At 43.5% G+C, this 20,744-nt stretch overlaps 2 protein-coding genes across 8 annotated transcripts in view; one reads left to right on the forward strand and one right to left on the reverse strand.

The window, feature by feature from the left end:
- The window catches only part of WWP2 (WW domain containing E3 ubiquitin protein ligase 2), a 176,815-nt gene that overhangs the window by 6,568 nt on the left and 149,503 nt on the right, over positions 1-20,744 (forward strand). For 3 of the 6 annotated variants that reach the window (XM_055553490.1, XM_055553488.1, XM_055553487.1), the window contains exons 2-3: positions 11,580-11,673; positions 17,163-17,195. The exons of 1 other annotated variant lie outside the window; for it this stretch is intronic. The gene's annotated coding sequence lies outside the window, so the exon portion shown is untranslated. The remainder of the gene's footprint in view (positions 1-11,579; positions 11,674-17,162; positions 17,196-20,744) is intronic. 2 more of the 6 variants (XM_055553491.1, XM_055553489.1) reach the window with 1 other exon arrangement.
- Positions 10,548-20,403, reverse strand: NOB1 (NIN1 (RPN12) binding protein 1 homolog). 2 transcript variants are annotated; one of them, XM_055553496.1, is made up of 9 exons: positions 20,097-20,403; positions 19,843-19,975; positions 17,142-17,221; positions 15,409-15,480; positions 15,078-15,206; positions 14,789-14,986; positions 14,067-14,164; positions 12,892-13,036; positions 10,548-11,144 (listed from the first exon to the last, which is right to left on the reverse strand). In XM_055553496.1, exons 1-9 carry the CDS (start codon positions 20,157-20,159, stop codon positions 10,875-10,877), a joined length of 1,188 nt encoding a protein of 395 aa, XP_055409471.1. In that variant the 5' UTR covers positions 20,160-20,403; the 3' UTR covers positions 10,548-10,874. The 2 variants fall into 2 exon arrangements, with proteins under 2 accessions (XP_055409471.1, XP_055409470.1); XM_055553495.1 differs by having other exon boundaries at positions 17,142-17,272; positions 20,097-20,394.

Genomic DNA, 20,744 nt, shown 5'->3' on the forward strand with positions numbered 1-20,744 from the left:
GTGTACTTGATTTACAATGTTGTGTTAGTTTCTGGTGTATGGAAGAGTGACTCAGTAATTTGTGTATACAGTCTAGACTTTTTCAAATTCTTTTCCATTATAGTTTATTACAGGATATTGAACATAGTTCCCTGTGCTATATAGTATGACCTTGTTGGTTATCTATTTTGTAATAATTTGTATCTGCTAACCCCAAACTCCTAGTTTTTCCCATTTTCTTCTTTGGTAACTGTAAGTTTGTTTTCTGTATCTGTGAGTCTATTTCTCTTTTGTAAATAAGTTCATTTGTATTATTTATTTTTTAGATTCTACATAAGTGGTATCATGTGATATTTGTCTTCAGCTGTCTGACTTCCTTCACTTATAAGAATCATTGCTGCAAATGGCATTATTTCATTCTTTTTTTATGGCTGATTAGTATTCCATCGTGTGTGTGTTAAAAAGATTCCACGTCTTTTTAATTCATTTAGGCTATGCTGCATCTTCACTGATGCACCGCTTCTCTCATGGCAGGGAGCGAGGGCCACTCTCTAGTTGTGGTCGCCCGAGTTGTGACAGGCTTCCTGCTGCAGTGGCTTCCCTTGTGGGGCAGAGGCTTTAGGCGCCCAGGCTTCAGGAGCTGTGGCTTGTGGGCTCAGTAGGTGCAGTTCCCAGGCTCTAGAGCACAGTCTTAGTTGCTCTGCGGCATGTGGGATCTTCCCAGAAGAGGGATTGAACCCATGTCTCCTTCATTGGCAGGCAGATTCTTTACCACTGAGCCACCAGGGAAGACAGGAAGACCCTTGCATCTTCTTTATTCATCTGTTGATAGGTGTCTGGGTTGTTTCCTTGCTTTGACTGTTTAACTAACGCTGCGATGAACATAGGGGTCGTCTTTTGTGCTATGCTCAGTTGTGTCAGACTCTTTGTGATGGCTCCTCTGTCCTTGGGCTTTCCCAGGTGGGGATACTAGAGTGGGTTGCTATTTCCTCCTCCAGGGGATCTTCCTGACCCAGGAATCATACCTATGTCTCTTGTGTCTCCTGCATTGGCAGGTGGATTCTTTACCATTGAGCCACCTGGGAAGCCCTAACATAAACTTGACTTGACTTTTAATAAACTTAGGTAGAATAAAAGTATTTAATTTTGATAACTGTAAAGGCATGCATGTTTTCATCAAAACACAAACTAGCTTTTATATACCAAAGATTATTCTAATCACATGAATATGAATAGAGCTCTTTATAAATAATACCTTCTAGAGTTAGAAAAGAATGACTCATTTATAACATATAGACATACATAAACATGCAGACCAGAGGCAAATAGGATCTTATGGCTTTTGTTTTCAATTTTATATGTGGGACAAGTACAATGATGCAAAATCCACTAGTTTAAAATAGAACAGTTGGATCCAAATTGTATTTCTGGCAGATGGACTAAAGTTAAGTTTTCCTTCTCCAATAACTGAAGTTTTTCATTAATATTTGTGGTGAAGATTTTTAAGATTTTTTCACAGGCCTAATTTCCAAATTAGGTCTGGAAGATCCTCCAGAGAAGAGAATGCCAATCCACTTGGGTATTTTTGCCTGGAAAATCCCATAGGCAGAGGAGCCTGGCGGGCTACAGTCCATGGGCTTGCAAAAAGTTGGACACAACTGAGCAACTAACACACTAATTTCCAAATCACCTCCCCCCACACTCCTTCTGATAAGAATTACCTTTGTTTCTAGAGGAGACCAGGTCGAACATTTACATATCACATGGCACAGAAAAAGAATTTAAGTTTCACCAAGAAAGAATTTTGTTCCCCAAGTCCAGAGGTTTTACAATATCTACAAGCCTTTTAAGATGGATAGGAGAGGTTTGGGAATTGGAAGAAAGAAAAGGTGTGGTTTGAATTGCTTCTAGAGGTACATTTCAGTTCTTGTAAAGACTCAATTTGCAATACAAGAACAGTTTGGTTTTTTAAAATATTTATTTTGCTTTGCTGAGTCTTCGTTGTGGCATGCCAACTCTTAGTTGGGTTGAGTGGGATCTAGTTCCTCGACCAGGGATCAAACCCAGGCCCCCTTCATTAGGAGCATGGAGTCTTAGCCACTGGACCACCAGGGAAGTCCTAGTTTTTCACTAATTTTGATTTTAGTTTCCTACTGGATATTTAAAGAAATAACTGGTAAAGTTGACCAGAGAATCTCTTGGAGTCCCGTCAACATGGGAGGTGTCCATGCATGGGCCTCCTTCAAGGGTGGAAATGGGGGCCCTTAAGTTTGATGTGGAATGATTTTGTTGCAGAGAAAAAGCCAGTTCTGACTCCATGCTGGAAACTGTTTCTTTGACTTGCTTTCCATTTCTTTTGTTACTATAATTATACTTAATAGCTGTTTCCTTTAGGAAATGGCAAGTGTCTATCATACAGCTTATCTAGTGCTAATCGGGCAATTCCTGATTGATTACCGTAAGGTTCTGTTTCTGGGAGAGCAGAAACTTTATTTGTTTGGTGATGTGGGACATAGCAAAAGCTATTGTCATATTTTAAACAATTTAGTGTATTAATTTTTTTTCATCCTGGATTTTCTTCACTAATTTTGATTTTTTAAAAAAATATTGCATGATTGGGACTTCCCTCATGGTCCAGTGGTTAAGGCTCCGAGCTTCCACTGTAGGGATAGCAGGTTTGATTCCATGATCAGGGAACTAAGATCCTGCATGCCTTGTGGTGTGGCCATAAATGAATAAATAAATAAGTAAATAAATATTGCATGATTTAGGGAATTCCCTAGTAGTCCAGTGTTAGGACTCCATGCTCTCACTGCTGAAGGCCTTGGTTTGATCCTTGGTCAGGGAATTAAAATCCCACAAGCCACGTGGCACAACCAATAATAATAATAATAATAGTAATAAGTTAAAATACCGCATAACTTATATTGATACTGTCTAAAGTTGATAAACCAAGAAATAGAGCACATTATCAGAGTGTAACCACCAGAACCATTAAATACAGTGTTTCACAATATTTCTTCTAGGAATGAAAAGTGACAGAAGATTATTTGTTTATATTTAAGAATGAAAACTTTTAAGGGGTATGAGAGTTTAATGAAGAGTTTGCTACTCAGTAAGTTTTTGGGGGGACATGAGGGTCCGTCTAGTCAGTTCAGTTCAGCCGCTCAGTCGTGTCCAACTCTTTGCGACCCCATGAACTGCAGCATGCCAGGCCTTCCTGTCCATCACCAACTCCCAGAGTTTACCCAAACCCAGGTCCATCAAGTCCGTGATGCCATCCAACCATCTCATCCTCTGTTGTCCCCTTCTCCTCCTGCCCTCAATCTTTCCCAGAATCAGGGTCTTTTCAAATGAGCCAGCTCTTGGCATGAGGTGGCCAAAGTATTGGAATTTCAGCTTCAACATCTGTCCTTCCAATGAACACCCAGGACTGATCTTCTTTGGGATGGATTGGTTGGATCTCCTTGCAGTCCAAGGGACTCTCAAGAGTCTTTTCCAATACCACAGTTCAAAAGCATCAGTTCTTCTGCACTCCAGCTTTCTTTATAGTCCAACTCTCACATCCATATATGACCACTGGAAAAACCATAGCCTTGTTGGGAACACAGAGTTTTAGCCACTGGACCACCTGGGAAGTACGTCCTTTTCCAAATTCTTGATGCCTTGTGGTATGCTGTGTTTTAAAGTAATGTCTTAAAAAAAAAATAAAGTAATGTCTTGTGTGAGACTTTTCATTTTAAGATGGTGGTCCACAATGTTTATGGCAGCAGAGATGGGTTTCATGGAAGGCAATTATTCCATAGACTCGGGCCGGGGCGGAGATGATTCAGTGAAGCTGGCGATGGGGAGAGGCACATGAAGCTTCGCTCTCTCAACTGCTGCTTCCCACCTGCTCTGCTGCCTGGCTCCTAACAGACCACAGACGGGAGCAGTCTGGAGGTGGGGGACCTCTGTTTTAAGACAGTACTTATTGGCTTGCTGTTATGAAAGATGAGGACGAGTATTTGGACAGTATCCACCAACTCTGCCTTTTCTCCCTCCTATTTTTCCAATATGGTGATACCAAAAACTCTGACTGAATCAGTACTTAGCGTTGATGCTATTATGACAACAGACCAAGCAATGAATTATGATTACGTTTCCTCTCTCCTACAACTTCCTATCTTTCTAGAGCAATATTTGCCTCTCTTTTTTCATGATTTTTCTCTACTGCAAGCACTCACGGTTCACAAGCATGCCATCTAATGTGTAAAAAAAAAAAAACAAATAGCACACATACCATGAATGCTATTTTTTCATTTGGTGAAATTCATCAGATTTCCTGTCAGTTCTAGTCTTTGGAGAAAGGCACGCTGGATGTCCTGTCTTCCACTTGGGGCCGATCACTCTCTGAGGTCTGCTGCACAGCTGTCTTTCTGGGATTCTTTTTACCTCTGTCTTGTGTTAGAGCCCAACTGTTTCTCTTTTGTTTACTCTTCCCCACCCAACTCAGGATTACTTTCTCCAGTAGTTTCCCCAGAAAGGATAAATGAAAGGTAATTTTTTTGATATATTGCATATCTGACCATTAGATATCAGACCATTTGGTTGTGTGTAGAATTCTATGGTTGTCATGGAAAATCTGATACAATTTGCTTCCTGACCATTTGGATGTAGATCACTTACATTTTTCTCTGTAGGCACCTGAGATCTTTTTATTCCCAGTGTTCTGAAATTTTACCAAAATGAACATTATAGGGGTAACCCCCTCATATGCCCTTATTCTGTATATTACTATGAAATATATGTACATTTATATATTACTATGAAAACCATATTGTATTAATTTGTGCTTTTCTAAATGATCAAAATATACCATGCTAGGCTTATCAGTGGACAATTCTTCTAATTTCATTATCCTTCATGGAAGAAAAGTCAACAGATTTAATTCCTCCATCCCTGTAGAGCAGGAAATAATGATCATGCAATCACTGAAGACTTACTATGCATCAAGGACTGTTCTAGATATAGTTATATATGTATTAGCTCATGTTAATTCCCAATAAAACCCTTTGAGAGAAGTGTTATTATAACTCATTTTTTAACAGCTTTATTAGGATATATGAGCCATAAAATGTGCCAATTTAAAGTGGCTAGTACAATGGCTATTAGTATATTTTTAGAGTTTTGCTGTGAGGACATTAATCTCATTTTAGAACATTTTAGCACCTTCAAAAGAAGCCTTGTACACAGCAGCAATTACTCTCCCATTTCCCTGGCTGTCCCTGAACTTTGGTCCTAGGCAACCAGTCATCTACTTTCTGATTGCCATTCCAGGCATCTTATAAATGATATCATACATTATATGGTCTTTTGAGACTGGCTTCTTTCACTTAGCATAATGTTTTCAAGGTTCATCTGCTACTGAGTCCAAGTTCATACTGCTCGCTGTACTACAGGTCAATAAATTGAGAGACAAGTTGTTGGGGCAAGGAAAAGTGATTTTATTCAGAAAGCCAGCATACCCAGAAGATGGTGGAATACTGTCCCAAAGAACAATCTTACCCTAGTTAGAATTCAGGCTTCTTTTACACTAGAAGGAGAAGGAGATGTGGCTCGTCATCGCAAACCTTTTGGTGCTGGAATCCTTTGTTCTTGCAGCTGTCCACAGAGGTCTGGTCACAGTGTTCCTATAAACACCCAGTAAGACAATTTTTATTTTCTGTACTGCAGGGATTTTTTTTTTCTTTATATATGAATGGAAAAGTATTAAAGGTCAGAGCCTTGAGAATGGGCTGTCCTATAAATGTCAGGCTATAGGCAATATTCATTTATAAAGGTGCAGAGCCAGCGTGACTAAGCACAGGCAACAGAGCTCAAAGCTTAGAGCTAAAGAAACGGGTTCAGTATGGAGTTAGGTTTGTTTTCTCTGTTACACATCCATGTCAGTACTTCCTCCCTTTTTATGACTGTAGTATACTCTGTTGTGTGGATAAACCACATTTTGTTTATTCATTCATTCATTCATTTATTCATTCAGTTGAAGGACATTGTGTTGTTTCCACGTCTGGCTATTATGAGTAATGCTACTACAAACATTTGTACACCAGTCTTTGTGTGGACATATGTTTTTTATTTCTCTTGGGTAAGTATATATAGATGTAGAATTGCTAATAACTCTATATTTAACATTTGAGAAACTCCCAAACCGTGAGGTCAGGAATAAACCCCCCATTTTACAGATGAGGAAACAGGCACCCAGTGCTCACCGGCTTGTCCACGGCTCTACAGCTTGTCAGCGGTGTAGCCCAGAATTGGAACTCAGGCTCTTGGTCTCCAGAGCCAGCTCCTATCTCCTTGTTATCAGAGTTAGAGTCAAAATTCTTGAGTCTAGCTCCAGGTCAGCTGCTAATGCTTGTCTCTCTGAGCCCTGTTTGCCTTATCTGTAAAAATACAGGTTGGGACTGCATTGTCTTAAAGGTCTCTCTAGCTTTAACTTGCTGTCAGTTTAAGACTGTACAGTTCCCCTGATCTTCTCCAACCAGGCCTCGGTCCCAGGTGTAGGTATGTATTGGGCATTTTGTATCAACTGAAAACAGCGTCCTCAGGGCCTTCCCTGCATCCCCAGGGAGCATGCCAGCACCGTGGAGCCGTAAGAAGCTTTGTTGATCGTCTTTGTTATATAGAAAGAAGAAGCAGGGGCAGAAACCTCAGGAGTCCCCCATCCTCCTCTTGATGAAAGAACACAAACAGCCTCATTAGTCACCTGCCAAGGCCCTGCATCCAGAAGTCCCCAAAGTCCCCTTGGTTTTTTCCAGCTGCAGGTGATGGACTTAGCACAGTAGCTCAGAGCCATGTTTGGGCCTGTCTAGGGACCCAGGCATCTCTTGTCCTCGATGGTTCCCATGGCTACCAGCCAAGTATCCGTGGAGGGAATAGGTCCTTGGTATTAGGAGACAGATGGTGCTTCGACTTTAAGCCCCGTCCCATTTTGCCCTCCTGTCTCACAGTCACAATCACTGCTGCACAGAACACACACTGTTATGTTGGACTCCCTGTTTTCCGGTGTGTCTTGATGGAATTTTGTCCTGTTACATATTGTGTGAAGTAGGTCATCCTCTGTTGGACTTAGACCTTCCCTGATTCAAGTGAAATTTCTCTTCAAATGGCATACATGTGTTGTGAAGAGATTTTATCTGATGTAGCAAATTGAGTTTTGGTCTCAGAGAACATAAAGTATAGAAGGGACTCATTTCCTTTTTTCCTTTCCTTTTAAAAAAAAATTGTTTATTTTGCTGTGCTGGGTCTTAGTTGTGGCAAATGAAATCTTTACTCTTCCTTGCAGCATGTGAGATCTTTAGTTGTGGCATGCGAGCTCTTAGTTGAGGCATCTGGGAGCTAGTTCCCTGACCAGGGTTTGAACCTGGGCCCCCTGCACTGAGAGTGCAGTCTTAGCCACTGGACTGCCAGGGATGTCCTAGGGACCCATTTTCAATGCTTGATCCTTTTCACATCACTAGTAACTCTTCAGCTTTTGCACAAATACCTTCAGGATGGGGAACTCATTTGTTATTTCCATGAGCAAACTAAAAGAAAAGTTTGGAAAAAGTATTTCTTGCCTCTTGAATTATGTTCTCCAAAGTGGTCTGAGTCACGCGTTCAGCTCCACAAGCATTTGTTGAGTATCATTCAAGATCCAGGCACTGAGCTTCGTGAACAGTGTAGAAAGAGAACACCCAATGTCTGAAGAGGTACAAGCAGCTGTTAGTGAACATGCACAGTGTCACTGTGCTTCACAGAACTGCAGTTTCCTCATCGTCTTACACAAAAGGTTTCATTTATAAGAATTTACCTCCAAATACATGAACAAAAAAACATAGTGATGTGGACATGTTGAATGTTTCCACTCCAGATTTCTTCCTGTACATAAATACTGGGGTAGATAGGTAGGTTTAGTTGCTCAGTTGGGTCCGACTCTTGTGACCCCATGGACTGTACCCTGCCCGATTCTTCCGTCCATGGGATTTCCCAGGCAAAAATACTGGAGTTGGTTGCTATTTCCTTCTCCAAGGCATCTTCCTGACTCAGGGATCAAACTTGGGTCATTGATAATAATATATATGGGGTATTCTTCTAGATCCCCCAGACTGTTGCTGCTTGGCTATGAATTAGGATGATACTGCTTCCTTGGGAGAGTGTTTTGAAAATGTGAGAACACTGAACTTTCTCTTAAAAAAAAATTATTTTTGGCCACGTCCGGTCTTAGTTGCAGCAGGCAGGCTCGGTGGGTGGGGTGCGTGGGCTCTCTAGTCAAGACACGGAGTTTCAGTTGCCGCAAAGCTTGTGGGATTTTAGTTCCCGAACCAGGGATTGAACCCATGTCCTGTGCATTGGCAGGTGCACTAGACCAGCGGGGAAGTCCCAGGGATTGTTTCTTGTTCCAGTGGGATTGGGTGGGGCCACAAGACTGGTTCTGGCATCAAACTAGGAGTAGGATTCTTGCAAGGTTGGCTTTGTCGGGTGAGACCAGAGCAGCCTTTAGTCTGGAAATAATTGTTTCCTGATCTGGAGTACCTGCCTGATGCCTGTGAATTAGGAAGTTTTCCACTCTGTTTAGCAAGAGTGTGAAGCGTCCCTGGCTTCGGGTGAGCTTCGAGGATTATCTCGTTTGGGTGGGGAGGGGTATTTCCTTCCCCAGCCTCAGGAAACTCCTCACGTTTAAGTGCTCATCAATACTTCGCCGAGGATGCACAGGGGCCCCTCTGCAGACCTGGAATGCTTGCGTGCACTCAAGCGCTGAGATGGTTGCTCCTTTCCTTTCTTTGGGCCCTCCTGGACTCCCAGCTCTGTTGCTCCACCTCTTCCTTCTGGAACTTCTCTCTAGATACCAAACCAATGCAATTGTGGAGCTCACCTGTCTCCTCCTCTCTTGGGGATCACCTGCTTGACCTCCAGAAGCTGAATACCATGGTTTTCTGTGTTTTAGCTCTTTATTAAGTTGTTTCAGGTGAGAGGGTAAATATGAACCCTTTTACTTCCTGTTGGCCAAGAGTGAAACTGTATAAAGACAACCCTAAAGGGTTTAAAGGCAACCTCCACAACCAAGCTAGTATTCTGGCTCTGTCTTCAACAACTGAAACTGAAACTCTTAAATCAGTCAGTAGAAAAGTTGTGATGCATGGCCAGCTAGTCAAAACACTTTGAGTAGCAGGTGGTGAGTTTGGTTATATATATATCTCAGTTTTTACAAGGCTAGTATTAAATGCCAAATATATGCAACAAGTATTTACCGGGCACCCACCACGTTCCAGGTACTGTTCTGTGTGCATATGAGCAGTGGACGAGATACTGCCTTGTCTTCCAAAACCTAACACACACCCACACACTTTTTAGCAAAAGAAAACACAAGGATAAGTCAGAAACAAATGAAATGGATTAGCCAGGGAGAAAGAGGAAATGGGGATGAGAGGGGAAGGCCATTTAGTTCTACATGCGCCTGTTTCATATAGTTTACATAGTTTTTACTTTCGGAACTGAGTTTTCACATTTAATAAATACATAGGACAGGAAATACCTTAAACTGAATTTAAGCTCCCCCCAATTAGCTTTATACTAAATAGAAGGCAATGGCACCCCACTCCAGTACTCTTGCCTGGAAAATCGCATGGATGGAGGAGCCTGGTAGGCTGCAGTCCATGGACTTGCTAAGAGTCGGGCACGACTGAGTGACTTCACTTTCATGCATTGGAGAAGGAAATGGCAACCCACTCTAGCGTTCTTGCCTGGAGAATCCCAGGGACGGGGAGCCTGGTGGGCTGCCGTCTATGGGGTCGCGCAGAGTCAGACACGACTGAAGTGACTTAGCAGCAGCAAATGGACAACCATACAGGGAAAAACATGATGTAAGGAACTTTTGAAGCTAGCATTCTGTGAATACACTGTTAATGTAAAGAACTTAAGAAATCTTCTACTCAGCAGGTTTATTTACCAAGTAATCTGTTAACCATCATTTAGGGTGAGGCACTGAGAACCAATGACCGTGTATGTAGCTTTCTTGTCCCATGTGGATCACCTCCATCTAATTACAAGGCAACATCCTGTCAAGCCCAAATAGAGGGGCATGTTGAAAACCTGGCTTATACTATTAAAAAGGTCAACTTCACAAATGACAAAGGCAGAGAGATTGTTCAGATCTGGGGGAAAATGTTATGAAGGACAGTATTGGGGTGAGTTGGTAAAATCTGAAGTGGTATGTATTAGGTAATAGTAATGTCATGTTAAATTTCCTGAATTTGATCACTGTGCTGTGGTTATGTAAAAGAACATCATTGTCCTAGGACACACTTTGTGTGTGAAGAAAGGGAAAAGCAAATAAAAAATGTTAACAATGGAAGAGTCTAGGTATTTTCCTGGATGACTGAAATGTTTTCAAAATGAGTTAAAATTAAGAGCTATAATTTATTTTTAAATAATAAAATTAGTACTTAGTATACTTTCTGGCAAAAAGAAAACCTAAATGCTTGATCCTTGAGTGCACACGTTAAGTGTTTCTCTCAAATTACCTTAAAGAAAAAAAGAAAATGCACAGAAGCTTATAATCACATTTATTAGAAAAATATTACCACTTAGAAGTTCCTGTCTTTAAAGGTTGAAGATCTGCTCCAGGCACCATCTGCTTTGTTTTCGTCAAACTCCCTCAACATGGCAGGAATCCCGGTTCTCTGGATGCGCACAGGTCAGGGGTTAGCCAGGCTCCACCACAAACCCAACCCGAGGCACCACAGCAAGTCCCAAGGCAGCGCTGAGGAAGTCAGGCCCCTTCTCTGTGTCCAGGGGGTTGTGGGGCTGGCACAGTGGGGGACCTGAGACTGGGTCTCCTGGCAGCCGTCCAGCTTGCCCATTGAGCTTATGCTTCACCTTTTCTTCACAAACTTCTTTCTGGAAGCATTGGGATTTAACCGTCTCCTCCCGGCTCCCAGGGTGCTGTCTCGGACCTGCAGGGTGGCTGAGCGGCTGGAGATGTCATTCTCTGCAAAGGGAGACACCCCAGCTACGTAGTCAGGGGCAAACACGTCGGTTTTCTGCCTGGCCTTTCGGGAAAGTCGCAGCTGAGGGAAGCGCTGATCTTCGGTCAGGTGGGGGTTGATGGCGTACTTGCCCCCTTTGGGAGTGGGGAGAGAGTACTGCACACAAGAAGGGGAAAGGCCATTAGAAGGACCGGGATTCGTATTCATGCACACCAGATCCTGCTAACGTAAAGCTCAGCTGACAACTCTGCACGTGGGCTGACAACCCCAGTGGAGTCTATCACTGCTGCCTGCTGTGCACTAAGCCCCTGACATGCATCTTCCCACTTGAGCCTCACCACACCTCACAGATGCAAAACCCAAAGCCGTATGCTGACTACATACTCTCAGATAAAGACAGAGAGACTGCAGACTTCCGACTATCTTTCTCTAAGTTACTTATTAATTACAAATAATAACCTTACGGGAAATTTGATCATCTTGGTTTTGGTTAATTATACTGGCATTACATAAGAAACTGCCTTAACTAAGTGATCAAAGTTATTACTAGCAGTAAACTGGACAACTAGTTATCATTTCCCCCCCTGACAGGACGCACTGGGGAGACCCAGCATCACTTCCGGGTGCTCCTGCCAACACTGCACAGCCTGAACCTAAGCAGGAGGGAACACCAGACAAACCCAAGGTAAGTGATGTTAGGGAACTGCTCCAAACTCTTTAAAACCATTGAAAAGCATCAAGGTGTGAAAGACAACAGACTTGACAAACTACTTCAGTTTTAAAGAGAGATGACAAACACAATGTGTGATCCTAACCCTTTCTTCTTTTGCTGTAAAGGAAATCTGTGTCCAAGTTTGAATATGACCCATAGACAACAGAACTGCAGGCTAGGTCACTGAGTTGTATCTGACTCTTTGTGACCCCATGGACTGTAGCCCACCAGGCTCCTCTGTCCATGGGATTCTCCAGGCAAGAACACTGGAGTGGGTTGCCGCTTCCTACTCCAGGGGATCTTCCCAAGCCAGGGATGGAGCCTGCATCTCGTAACATCTCCTGCACTGGCAGGCAGATTCTTTACCACTTGTGCCATCTGGGAAGCCAGGACAGTAGTGCAGGAGTAACGTTAACGTCTTGGTTTTAGTAACTGTACAGTGGGTGTGAAAGCCAAAGTCCTTGATTCAGGAAACACACAGCAAAGTATCTAGGGGCCAAAGGGCAGCAGGTAGCGTTTACTCTCAGATGGCTTTTAGGGGAAAAGAAAAAATATATATAAATGACAGAGCAAATGTAGTAAACGATTAAATTGGGAAATTTAAGTGAACGGTAAAATGGGAATTTGTACTGTTTTTTGGCAACTTTTCTATAAATCTAAAATTATTTCAGAATAGAAAATTTAAAAATGAACAACCCTTCTCACATTAGTGGCATCTGCCTAGAGAACTCAGTGCTGGGTCGGCCACAGGAATACCCGCTGGCCTCTCAATGCTTCTCTCCTGATTCCTCAAGACAAATCCATTCGGCTGTGTGTCCAGGCAGAACTCTTGTGCAGAGCACTTCACACCCCTTCCCCTGTGGTTCTTGGAGCTTCTGGAAATTCTGCCCATCCTCAAACTCCCGCACACATCCAACCTCCACCACCCTACAAACAACCTCTCTGTGACCCCACATGTAATTTTATGTGTGGAATTACTGGTGATTTCTTCTTAGACTGCAAACTCCTCAAAAAGCTCATGGGGAGGCTGAATTGTGAGCCTTCCCCAACTGGATCACAGGCTTTCACGAACTATCTTGTAGAAATCATAAGGGTTTGTGCTTCTCTCTGATATTTGCTCCTGATGCCAAGAGGTTTAGCTTTCCCAACCCTGGGCCCTGCTGTCAGGGGAGGGGAAGCCGTTCCACTCACCCTCAGGCCACGAGGATTTAGCACCTTCGGGTTGCGGGAGAAGTGCATGCGCAGGGCCCCGTCATCGCTGACGGTCACGGACACCTTCTTCAGCGTCTTGTTTCCACAGTGTGCACAGAACACTCGGCTCATGTCAGACGTTGTCCTAGAGACACAGAGGAGCCTCACTGCACTGGAGCCTCAGGCAGCAAACCCATCCCCGGGGCGCACGGCGAGTCTCGGGCCTCGGAGGAGGAGGAGGCGGCTGAGAAGTGGAAGCGGACAGGCTGAACTGCACTGCCATCCTGGACCAGGGCTGCCTGGCTGTATCGCGCGGCTGATACACGCACACTGCTGCCCCACGGTTCCAGGGGAGAATGACGCAGGTAGTAAGAAAACTGAGCAGGATGTTTTTACAGTGGCCGTGAACGCTTCACCGAATTTTGTCAGGCATTATGCTAAAAGTGTACCCTGGAAACAACCCCATGAGGTGGGTATATCTGCATTTCACAGGTGGAGAAATGGCAGCTAGGCAAGATAGCTAGCTGCTCAAGGTCACAGAGCCAGTAAGTAGCATGCATACGCCCAAGGAATATGGCTCCAGAGTCAGCGCTCTTACCACCACCCCCCCTTCTCCAGCGGCATGCTATTACATTATTACAACTATTACTGAATACCTTGGCCCCAAATGTCATGTCACTGGGCATGATGCCAGGAGGTGGCTCTGGAGATGCTGAAAATTTATTAACAAAACATACAGGAAGCACTATCGAAGCTGCTATGGTTGATGGGTGTGGGCGTTGAGGCCGACCCCGAGGCCTCTCTCCTCCCCTCTCAAGCCCCAATGGTGGACTCTGAACAGGAGAAGCTGCTGCTCTCAGGGACCAAGCAGGAGCCCCAGTGTCTGTCCTGAAGGAATTCTCCCTCAGTTCCCAGGGGCAGGAGACAAGAGCTGCGTGCAACTGCCAGAGAAGCCAGGCCCCTGACCTGATGTCTATGCAAGTGAATAGAACCCTCTCAACAGGGGTCAGAAAATAATTATTCTGTGCAAGAAACCATCCCGTCACTGGGGCTAATCTGAGGTGGAAGGAACACCTGCACAGAAGGCAAGGCTCCCTTTCAAGAAGCCCACAGAAGGTTTAAGAAGAGACGGGTGTTCGAAAGGGGCACCGGCGCCCACACTACTGGCTACGTACTTGAAGCAGCCATGGCAGCGCAGGATGTAGCTCCGGGCCTCGCGGATCAGCATGCCGTTCACGGCCAGCACGTGCAGCCCCATCTGCAGCAGGACATTCTGCAACCAACACGTTAATGGGGAACCGAACTCAGAGCAAAACCGACATTATCTTTAACACCTGCATAATCACAGTTAAGAGAACTTCACAAACCCTGGTCTGGCTCCTGAAGGGCTTCTGCTCAAGAAAAGCAAGCATAGGATGCCTCTCAGACGGGTAAACTAGGACAAGGACCCGATTCTTCTGATGTCAAGTGCCACCGATGGTGAGCATTAGTTAGCCAAGACTTCCCATGAGCAATCTCTCTTTTTTTAAAGCAATCTCTCTTAACGGAGACATTCACTGTGTCAGAGCGAAATTATTCATTTCTGGATTGGAAACCTCTATAGTCTCAAAATACTGAACACAGCACAGAACATTACACACACTGAAAGAAAAGCACCAACCGATTGTGAACGTCAGACGTTAGAAATGTAATGTACTATATACATTTTGTCAATATATTATGAATCCCCAACTGCCAAGCAAAACGGCAAATTACCATAGAGATAGGCAAAGTTTCTAGAACCAGGAAAAGAAGCATTATGTAACAGTTCTGCACATCCCATCCCCAACCTCCGAGGGACCACTGTCCGTACAGGTATGACACTGAGCCCAGGCCGACAGGTACCCACCCCACCCACCTGCATGGCGAAGTCTGTAGTCACACAGCCGACCCGCACGTCCTTGGGGACAGCACACTGCTTCATCTCCTGCTGGATCTGCTTGATGTTGCCGGGGGTTATCCACCCACCCCCGTCATCACTGTCTTGGTCCTGTCTTTCGTCAAGTCCATTCTCTTCATCCTCCTCCTCACTTGGAACATCCTCACCTCCGTCCATCTGAAACATTAATAGAATTCAAACTCCCTGCCCATGGGTGCAGCTGGAAGACGCTAGTCTGTGGTCATCAGATCATAAGGCAGGGCCTTACCAGCAGCTCCTGCAGTTCACAATCAATGTTAGGCAAAGGATTTCTCCAGAACATGAAGGAACTGAACTCTAGGTCCTCAGGCTCACTGGCTGGATGTCTCTGTTCTACTGTTTCTCGTGGGGGTTTAGGCTGAGATTAAAAGAAAAGTAATTTTAAAACCTGAAAACTGAGAGAGAGTTAAAGATGACATGATATACAATGTACAGGTCAGATCAGGCAGGGCTGGACATATTGCAGCATCTCTGGGGATAAATTTGGTTCCCTGGAATTTGTGGAGATCTGACATGGAGCAGAAAAAAGCATGAAGAGCCCAGCCTGTCTCAGAAATTACCTTTGAGGGCAGATGGAAACCAGAAACGTGCAGAGGCGTTTCTGGGTGCTGAATCGATGAACTCACTTTAACCTTTAAAAAGAAAAAGAAACAAGAGACAGCAGTAAGCGAAGAAATACAGGCTGAAAATTCAATATGGAAGAGTAATTAAAAAAAAACAGAAAACAAAGTACTTCTCCCTGGTTATTGAAATAAAAAAGATTTATTCAATGTTTTTTAAAAAGTGAGAAACATAAAAATATATGTGAAGAATTATTCAGGGAGTCCACTACCACCAAATAACCATTTTAGGACATTTCTTTTTTGGCCCTAGACATAAAGCTTTAATGAACATCATTAGGTATAAAACTTGGAAGTATCTTTGGTTACATCCTTAGGATAAATGCCCAAAAGTGGAATTGCTGGGTCAAGAGACAGGAGTTTTAAAGCTTCTGATACAAAACAGGTTAACTCCTGCCCAAAAGACTGCAGGAAAGGGTGGTTTTTAGGAATCTCAAGTTGACAGATGCCAAAACAGAAACCCGGCTCAGCCACAAAGTCAGCCTTTATGTAAAACTATTCCCTGGACTCCCATCCCCCCAGAACATTCTGGTGACACACAAGTCTGCATTTTAGGCATCACTTTTAGACTGTTTGGACTGGAGGACTCTAAACCTGCTTTAGAGCAAGTGAAGGCAGTTCCAACTAGAATAGGAACACCAGTCCATGACAGTGGAGTGCTCACAACAGTCTACTAGTTTTGATGACTTTAGACAGTGGAGATCAAGTCATTCTTTGTAACCACTAGTTGAAATTACTTATTACAGTATAAACTATCTATCTTCCAAAATCCTCTGGCCTGGAAATAGTCAGTGCCCAGGCACAAAACCATTAATCTCTTCAACTTAAACGAGCTGGACAAATCCGTAAAAGCACAACAGGAACCCAGAATTTTGAAGGTTAGTAAGAGGTGAAAAAAATGGTAGCAGTTTTGATATTCCTTCTTGCTTGTTTCTGGAAAAGAATTCTATTTTTTCAAAAGTAGTGAGAATATAATTGATTTTTACTCTCTTTCTGCATTTTTAAATTAAAAAAAAAAAAAATTTGGCTGTGCTAGGTCTCAGCTGTGGCATGCAAGATCTTTTAATTACAGTATACAAACCTGCTTAGGTGCAGCATGTGGGATTTAGTTCCCTAACCAGGGATTGAACCTGGGACCCCTGCATTGGGAACTTGGTGTCTTAGCCACTGGACCACCAGGAAAATTCCTCCTTCAGCATTTTAAAATTTAACCAATCTCACCAAGAACTTACAGGTCAAGACTGAGACACATTTGCTAACTACAATGTAATGAACCTTATCTGGATCCTGATTCAAACAAATAAACTATTAAAACATTTATAAAATAATTAAGAAATGTGAACAAACACATGCTTGGATATTTGATGATACCAGGGAATTGCTATTAATTTTGTGTAGGTGTAATATTGGTTTTGTGGTTATTTTTTAAAAAGACATACCTTATCTCTTTTAAGACACACCAAGAAATATCAGTGAAATAAGATGTCTGAATTCAAAATGCTCATGGCTGGAGTGGGTGGAGATGAAAACAGACTGATCATAAGTTGATAACCATGGAGGCGGAATGATGGGGACACTGGGTCCATTACACTATTCCCTCTACTTCTGTACATCTGATAGTTCTCATAATAAAAAAGTAAAAATGGATGAAATCAACAATCCTTCTTATTTACCTTTTCTGGTTCTTGTTTTAGGTGAGACACCCCAACAAATTCTGCTTCCAGCTGGTAAGTAAGTGCCAGTACTTGGATATCTGTAGCAGAAAGGCTAGGATAGTCTCCAGTTTTTTTTGAAAACTCAGTCACTGTAAACAAGAGATTCCAAACTTCAGTTAAAAGCAAAGAGCCATATGACTCTGGATAACTGTAATGAAAGTATGAAAAGAACTTTGGATCAGTATCCCCAAACACACCTCACTCATTCATCTCCTGACCTTTTTCTACTCAGAACTGAGACATTTGTATCTCTCAAGATTTATGCCAGTTAAGTTTACTGTAATGTCCTTATTGAGTACAGATGAAGGGACAGAAAAAAGTTAATAGGAAATCATTGAAAGTTAGCATAATATTTGCAAATGATAAGAGTTCCTTTTCTAGGCTCTGGTATTATATTAGAATAGAAAGTCTCTTCTCCCTCAGCAATAAAGTTCTGTGATTCTAACAATTCTTTTTAATAGAATGGATGATCACAGTACAAGTGGGATGGAAAGGTGATTCAACCAATAATTATTGTCTATGATGAGACAAAAATACTGGGTAACAAATATTGAACAGTTTTTGTATGTAAACCCACCCCAACAAGAAAACCCACATCCCTATTTAACACAAAGTGATCTCCAGCTCTTGTGTTGTTATTCTCCTGAGACATCAATAATAAGCATATACAATAATATTTTGACACATTAACAGAAAGATGTCTTCTGCTACATTCAGTTCAGTTGCTCAGTCTTTGCGACCCCATGAACTGCAGCATGCCAGACCTCCCTATCCATCACCAACTCCCTGAGTCCACTCAAACACATGTCCATCGAGTCCGTGATGCCATCCAACCATCTCATCCTTTGTCATCCCCTTCTCCTCCTGCCCTCAATCTTTCCCTACATCAAGGTCTTTTCAAATGAGTCCACTCTTCACAGCATGTGACCAAAGTATTGGAGTTTCAGCTTCAATATCAGTCCTTCCAATGAACACCCAGGACCGATCTCCTTTAGGATGGACTGGTTGGATCTCCTTGCAGTCCAAGGGACTCCCAAGAGTCTTCTCCAACACCACAGTTCAAAAGCATCAATTCTTTTGCGCTCAGCTTTCTTTATAGTCCAACCCTCACAACCATACATGACCATTGGAAAAACCATAGCGTTGACAAGACGGACCTTTGCTGACAAAGTAATGTCTCTGCTTTTGAATATGCTATCTAGGTTGGTCATAACTTTCCTTTCAAGGAGTAAGCGTCTTTTAATTTCATGGCTGCAGTCACCATCTGCAGTGATTTTGGAGCCCCAAAAAATAAAGTCAGCCACTGTTTCCCCATCTATATGCCATGAAGTGATGGGACCAGATGCCATGATCTTAGTTTGCTACTTTAGCACCAGGAACAATAAGTATACAGCTCACTAAAAATGCAGCTATTAATTAACAGCAGCTAAAATTTATTGGGTACTATGTATCAAGTGCTATGTTAAAAGCTTTTCATTTTATCCTTCAGTCAAATCTTTACAAAAAATTTTACATTGAAATACAGCTGATTCACAATGTTGTGTTAATTGCTACTGTACAAAAAAGTGATTCAGCTATACATTTATACATATATCTTTAAAAAATGTTCTTTTCCATTATGGTCTACTATAGGATATACTGAATACAGTTCTCTGTGCTATACAGTAGAACCTTGTTGTTTATCCAGTCTATATATAAAAGCTTACATCTGCTAATAACCCAACCTCCCTCCCTCAACTCCCTCCCTCTTGACAACCAGAAGTCTGTTCTCTATGGTTGTGATTCTGTTTCTGATAGGTCATTTGTATCACATTTTATATTCCACATATAAGTAATGTCATATGATATTTGTCTTAGTCTGATAATCTCTAGTTGTATGCATGTTGCTGCAAATGACATTATTTTGTTCTTTTTTATGGCTGAGTAGTATTTCATTGTATATCTGTACCATATCTTCTTTATCCATTCATCTGTCAATAGACATTTGGGTGGTTTTCATGTCTTGGCAAATGCAAATAGTGCTGCTATGAATATAGGGGTGCATGTATCTTTCTGAGTTACTACAGCTTTGTCTCAATCTATCCCTAGGAGTGGGACTGCTTTAGCCAAATCTTGTGAAGTAAATACTATTAGTATTTCCTCAGAAAGATTAAGTAACTTGTCAAAGATCACAAAGCTAGCATGTTAGAGAAAGCTCAAGTCACAAGTGGCGTAGGTAGCATCATCTCCAGTATCAGCCTTTAAATCCTAAAACCCCTAAAAACACTTTCAACCACCTAGGTCCTTTCCAGGGCAGGACTTCTATTTTTAATCCAAACAAATTTAATATTTACAAAACGCTGGACACAGTGCTGAGTGACATTCTTCTTCCTTTAATGCTCCCAGCAACCCCGAGGATAGGTACTTTTGTTAATCCCATTTTACAGATGAGGAAACTGACGCCGAGAGAGTCTGAGTGATACACGCAAGGGAACATAGCTAGTAAGCAGCAAGGCCTGGCTGACTCATGACTCAGGAAGCCTCTCTCCCACCAGGATCTTGACCGTGGGGTTTCTAAACCAACTCTGATAAAGTAACCAGGCTCCAACTAGCACCAGAGCAGGTTCAGTCAGCAACCTGGGACCCAGCTTCACTATCAACATCGGGCAGAGGTACTCACCCAGTCGCACGTATTCAGGGAAGGGCTCCTTGAAACGCAGCTCGTAGGGCAGCACGGCGAGCCGCCTGCGCGTGGCCTTGTCCCGAATCTCGCTGATCACATTCCGGATGGTGTAAATGTTCTTCCCGATGTCCTGCGGGGAGACCAGCCCAGCTCACACCATCCCGCACCACGCAACGTGCTGCTGGATTTCCCAAACTCCGTCAGGGGCCACCAGCCCAGACCCCGCTCCTCTCCACAGAAGCATCCTGTACCTGCAAAGCCGCATCCAGCAGAAACGCCCCGGCATCCGCTACAACGTGCTCCACCGGCGCCATGTTGGCCCAACGAGGCCACACCGCGCATGCGCGCGGAGCTTCCGTCCGTCGCTCAGTACCAATCCGGGCCTCTTGGAACCGAGAAAAGAAGCTGCAGCTAAGCGGCGACTCCTGGCGGGCGCGCCGGCATTTTCCGGCTCTGGGCCACCGGCGCGCCTGCGCAGTACGGCCGCCCGACTGCCTGGGAGGTGTGGGCGCGGTCAAATCTTGGGAGGGATCTGGCGAGGGATGGTCGCCTGAGAAAACGCTGTTTGGCATCAACTGTTGGCCCTCAGGGCTTCCCTGGTGGCTCAGACAGTAAAGCGTCTGCCTGCAATGAGGGAGACTCAGGTTCGATTCCTGGGTCAGGAAGATCCCCTGGAGAAGGAAAGGGCAATCCACTCCAGCACTCTTGCCTGGAAAAATCCCATGGATGGAGGAGCCTGATAGACTACAGTCGCATGGGGTCGCAAAGAGTCGGCCCCGACTGAGCGACTTCACTTCACTTTCATGATTGGCCCTCAGGGGCTTCCCTTGTAGCCCACTCGTTAAAGAATCTGCCTGCAGTGCACGTGACCCGGGTTCGATCCCTGGGTTGGGAAGATC

This window comes from Bubalus kerabau, chromosome 17, assembly GCF_029407905.1.
Source record: "Bubalus kerabau isolate K-KA32 ecotype Philippines breed swamp buffalo chromosome 17, PCC_UOA_SB_1v2, whole genome shotgun sequence".
Lineage (NCBI taxonomy): Eukaryota > Metazoa > Chordata > Mammalia > Artiodactyla > Bovidae > Bubalus > Bubalus kerabau.